Source organism: Hordeum vulgare, chromosome 3H, assembly GCF_904849725.1.
Source record: "Hordeum vulgare subsp. vulgare chromosome 3H, MorexV3_pseudomolecules_assembly, whole genome shotgun sequence".
NCBI lineage: Eukaryota > Viridiplantae > Streptophyta > Magnoliopsida > Poales > Poaceae > Hordeum > Hordeum vulgare.
The window spans coordinates 297,992,305-297,997,975 of record NC_058520.1 but is presented as its reverse complement, the minus strand read 5'-3'; the positions used below and the strand labels follow the sequence as shown (position 1 = coordinate 297,997,975).

Here is a 5,671-nt window from a genome sequence, read left to right as displayed (position 1 = left end):
CCAAGTGTGTTTTTGGAGTACGTGTAGGAAAACTACTAGGTTTCCTCGTCTCAGAAAGGGGTATCAAAGCTAACCTGGAGTAGATCAAGTCTATTGCTTCCTTGTCTAAGCGAGCTTGCATGAATGATGTGCACTTCTTGGAGGGCCGTATCACAACCCTGAGCCGGTTTATAAGCCACCTGGGTGAAAAGGCGATTTCGCTTTACAGATGATGAAGAAGACTGACAACTTCGTCTAGAGTGATGCTGTTAGTGAGGCTTTCGAAGCACTTAAGAGGCAGCTGGCTGAGCCGCCAGTCTTGGTGGCTCCAACTGACAAAGAGCCTATGCTCCCGTACATGGCGGCTAACAATCAGGCCGTCAGCACGACAGTTGTCATGGAACGCAAGGAGCCAGGGAAGGAGTACCCAGTCCAACGACCGGTTTATTACGTGAGTGAAGTTTTGTTAGAGTCCACGCAAAGGTACCCTCATTGGCAGAAAGTAGTGTTTGGAGTATTCATGGCTAGTCGCAAGTTGAAACAATACTTCCTTGGGCATCAAATCACGGTGGTTAGTTCAGTTTTGTGGAAGATATCATCTAGAACAGAGAAGCTACATGCCGGATTGCTAAGTGGGCAATTAAGCTTGGGCCTCATCATTTGAAATGTGTGCCCCGGAATGCAATCAAATTTCAAGCATTGGATGATTTCATCAATGACTAGACAGAGTTAGAAGCACGTGAGGAGAGACCAGATAATACATACTAGACAATACACTTTGATGGATCCAGACAATTGGAAGGCTCGAGGGCTGGAGTTATTTTATCTTCCCCGTGAGGTGACAAGTTTTGCTATGTCCTCCGGCTTATGTTTCCCTATACTAACAATGCAATTGAGTATGAGGCTTTATTACAAGGACCCCGCATGGCTGAGGAAACAAACTTAATCTGAGTCAGATGTTTGGGCGACTCAGACCTCATTGCGCAGCAGGTTTCGGGGACGTATGATTCTAAGGACCCACTCATGGAGGCTTATCGACAAGCAGTCACTAGTATTGCTGGTCACTTCAAAGGTATCAAGTGGATCACATTGACCGGTGGCTTAATGAGGTGGCGGACGCATTGTCCCGGCTAGGTTTTCAGTGTTTGCCTGTTCCTCCCAATGTGTTCCTGGATGTGTTACATAATCCTTCCGTCAAGATTCCTTCAGAAGGGGATCTAGCTATCCTAGACCCGGAAGGGCAGTTGGTGGTGGCTTTATGGGCAACCCAAGATTGGACATTACCTTATCTGGTGATCTAAATCCATGACTATCATCAACAGCGAGTTACATTGGTGCAACATCACTAGCATGTTTTATCGTTGTGTTTCCGTGACAAGGGCACGGAGATTTTGTATGAAATTCGCGCAGGAGATTGTGGTCATCACACCAGGTCAAGATCTTTGGTGGCCTCGGGGATATACCCCGCGGTGTAACCCGACTTGAAGTATGACCCGGCTAGGACTTGTGACTCATTAGTGACCAGGAGGGTGACTCGTACATGACCCGACATGCGACTTAGACAAACGACAGGACCCAACGGCCCAGAAGGCGGGTCATAGGTGGGCCGGCTCATAGAGAAAGCCCAAGGAAAGGAATGACTCCCTCACAATGAAAACAAGACCCGGATTAGGATTCAAGAGAGACTAGTCCTAGTCCTACTTCTAATAGGACTCTACATGTAAACCTACCCCTTCCACCTATATAAGGAGGGGTAAGGTGCCCCAAGAGGGACATGTTCAAGTCATTAGATATAGACAGATTAGACACCCTCGAGATTAGAGGTAGCGATGCCGCACCCTTTTAATCGATATCATCATCTTCATAATGAAACACAAGCAGGACGTAGGCTTTTACCTCCATCGGAGGGGCCGAATCTGGGTAAACTCGCCTCTCGATTCCGACCAACCCTTCTCAAGCCGCCACATAGCTGCGGTGGCTCCACACCTAAGTCCTTGCAAGAGAACATATGCCGGAACAAAGCCACGACATTTGACGCCCATCGTGGGGCAGATCGCACGGTGGTATTGTGTTTTTGAAGGGAGCTTTCCCATGGATCGAGAAGTTCACCATCTAACAGATAAAGAAGAGCCGCCATGGCAGTATTTTCATTAATCAATAATTTGATCTAGTCCAAGATCAAAACGAGAAGAGGAGTTCAAACGCCGCCGGCAGCTTATGGTATTGAGCAATCTGCCCGATCTAATCTACTCGGCCGTCTTCACCCGTTGGTGGATCTACTTTTTTGTCAAAGACGGTTCAGGATTCGTATAAGGATCAAACTTGAAAGAATTTATGGATGATGTCCTACACCACCCTTACGCATGCGTTGTCGGAGTGCAGGGTTTACATCCAGCTAGCTCGCCGACCTGCAACAAACAATTGACGCTCGACGTTTCAAGCCACCCATGTTGGCAGGTCCCACCATTGGACACAAGCGTGTAAGACCCACACGGTAGTCCCTGCACATGTAAAAGACGACGTACAACCGAGGCCTGTAGGTGTCGGAAAACACATCAAGACCCGGAAGGATAGTCAACGCTGATTTCCACTCGGTTTCGTCCATAAGGTGGTGTGCCAAAAACACCATCACGTGAACGTTGAAATTTCAAACTTGCAGAGTCACAGACAGATCCATGACAAAACGCCATGCACCTGCAGTTAGGCTGCTTGTAATGGAAGTATCATAGCTAGTATCATGCATGCCAACTAAGCAATTTCGATAAGGTGACATAAAATTAAATGAAGAAAGAAAGGGTTGAGTATCATATTATGATATTGTATCATATTAAATGATGTGCTACTATGTGTCTTGCATGACAATAAATGAACTACCATATGATACTATGCATTACAGATGTGGTATCATACACTAGTATCATATGCATGATACTAGTATATAATACTATCCATTACAACCAACCTTAGTACTCCTTCCGAGATCTCCTTTAGACCGGACTCAAACACCATGCACCTGGAGTTAGTACTCCTCCCGAGATTTCCCTTGTGTATCATATGAAGCGGCTGTGGGTAGCTCAAACACTCGAAGGGGGTGTTTGTTTCCAGGGACTTTTTGATATATGGACTAAAAAAGTCCCTTTTTAGTCCCATGTGAAACAAACAGGAGGGACTTTTAGGGACTAAAAGGGGGTATTTGGGACTAAAGGAGAAGTCCCTATGGAAGGGTCTTTTTGGGACTTTTTGACACTTTTTTTAACACTACCCGTAGTTTTAGCATGTCATTTAATAACTACTAGTATTACTAGGGGTAACAGGGTCTTTTTACATGTCATTTAATGACCTTTAATCCCTGTTTAGTCCATATAAACAAACGGATAGGGACTAGGACTTTTTAGTTAGGACTAAAAAAAAGTCCTCGGACTTCTAAAACAAACATGACCGAAGAAATCAACCAAAGTCGTTGATGTGACTGCTCCCATGAGATTACGTAGCTACAGTACCTAGTGCTTGTACCGTTACTAGATGAGGCTAGTCCTAATTGGACCAACACCATGGAGAAGATAAAAAATCCAGCCAATACCACGGCCAGAGAAGACCGGAAAAGACATCAGCAATGGGGAGTTCCCCTCGCCCACATGTTTGCACACCTCCGTGCCAACTCCGACTCCGCTTCCGCGCATCGCGCCGTGCCACGTTGGCTTCGGCCACTCCATGAGCAGCGCCGCCCCCGGCCGGCCTTGTCCACGCTTCTCCCTGCGGGCTCGGCCGCCGTCCGCGACTCGCCTAGCCACCACCACGCGCCAGACTCCCGCTGCTGCGTCGCCCCGTCCCGTCAGCGTAGTTGCATTCACCCCAGTTGTCGCCGCTCTGCCCATCGCCTGCCGTCGCCAGCTCGCCTCCGCCGCTCCAGCCGGCCACCGTGCAGCCGCACCTGCTTCCGCTGTAGCACATCCAAGCCGGCCGCTGCTGCGCACATCGCTGGCTTTCCGCAACCACAGCGCCACCGCATCAGCCTCAAGCCGGCCCGACTGCTGCACTCCCCGCCGCCGCGCCGCCGCCGCGCCACCGCGTCAGCCTCAAGCCGGCCAACCTCCACGAGCCACCGCCGCCACCTCGGCCTTCCCCATCTCGCTTCCGAGCCATCAAGACCTCACTTGCCCTTGGTACGGCCCACCACCGTGGCCTCGCCTCGCTCATCCGACTCCGCCATGGCTCTGTTTGCCGATTGCAGAATCATCAAACATAAGGCATGTCCACCGAAGTATACTGAAGCTCGGGCCAGCGTCATCTTGCATTGACATCCGTCCATATTGCATTACGGATATGTGCACAAACCGGTGTCCACCATGCCTAATCGGATGCACACAAGACGCCACCCACACGACCCGGATATTCTTGGACCAAATAATAAAGGTAAACGCTTTCATCCGACGCGCCGCCCGAATCGTTCGGCCGGTCACGCGCGGGCCGCGCGCCTCGCTGGCAGGTGCATGCAACATTTTTTCATCAAATTTGCTGCAACCATGTGTTATTTTGAAACAAACGTTTTCCATGCAGCTTTTTTTCTCGTCTAAATTTGTTGCCATCAGTGTTCATATTTGCTACAAGCATTTTTATTTACTACATTTGTCCAGTTAAAAAGTTGCATATACGTAGGTTGCAACTTGCTACAACCGACGTTTTGACTTTTGCTACAACCGTGTTATTTTTTGCTACAACCGACATCATTTTTTCCTGTAATCATTCACTACAAAAGTTGCATACACGTCACGTAGATATTTGCTACAACCGACGTTTGACTTTTGCTACCACACATCATCTTCTTCGTTTTTTTGCTACGATCATGTAGATATTTTTTTTTGCTACAATTTTTTTGTTGTTGCAACCGTTGACGAAAATTGCTGCATAGCGTCGAAATTTGTTGCATCGAGGAAAAAATGTTGCATGAAGATCTAACAGCGCGGCCCGCCTACAGCTGGCAGATCGAGAGGCCCGCCGGCTTACAATGACGCGGTTAACTCTCACGTCCGCACGATCAAGACGAGTTATAATGACGCGGCCAACTCTCACATCCGCGTGACCAAGACGGCTTAAAATGCCGCGACCGATTCTGACATCCGTATCAAATTGCCAGACGACTCTTGCATTCAACTCAAGATACCGGTGCAGTGCCTGCCTATGCGAACCGCCCAATGGACGCACGTAAGACGCCACCCACACAGTTCAGTTTACATCAACCCGCCGGTGAAGTGCTTGCCTGTACGAGCGACCCAATAGATGGATGCAAGACGTGTTGGAAATATGCCCTAGAGGCAATGATAAAATAGTTATTATTATATTTCATGTTTCAAGACAATCGTTTATTTCCATGCTATAATTGTATTGAATGAAAGCATATATACACGTGTGGATATATAGACAAAACAATGTCCCTAGTGAGCCTCTAGTTGGCTAGCCAGTTGATTAAGGATGGTTAAGGTTTTCTGGCCATATACAAGTGTCGGCACTTGATAACTGGATCACATCATTAGAAGAATGATATGATGGACAAGACCCAAATTATAAACGTAGCATGCGATCGTGTCATTTTGTTGCTATTGTTTTCTGCGTGTCAAGTATTCATTCCTATGACCATGAGATCATGTAACTCACTGACACTGGAGGAATACCTTGTGTGTATCAAACATCACAA

At 47.8% G+C, this 5,671-nt stretch overlaps 1 protein-coding gene across 1 annotated transcript; it reads left to right on the top strand.

Annotated features, from left to right (window-relative positions):
• Positions 1-3,280: 3,280 nt before the first annotated feature.
• Positions 3,281-5,315, top strand: LOC123439891 (uncharacterized protein DKFZp434B061-like). The gene is made up of 2 exons (XM_045116514.1): positions 3,281-4,392; positions 4,955-5,315. Exons 1-2 carry the CDS (start codon positions 3,691-3,693, stop codon positions 5,057-5,059), a joined length of 807 nt encoding a protein of 268 aa, XP_044972449.1. The 5' UTR covers positions 3,281-3,690; the 3' UTR covers positions 5,060-5,315.
• The last annotated feature ends 356 nt before the right edge of the window (positions 5,316-5,671 follow it).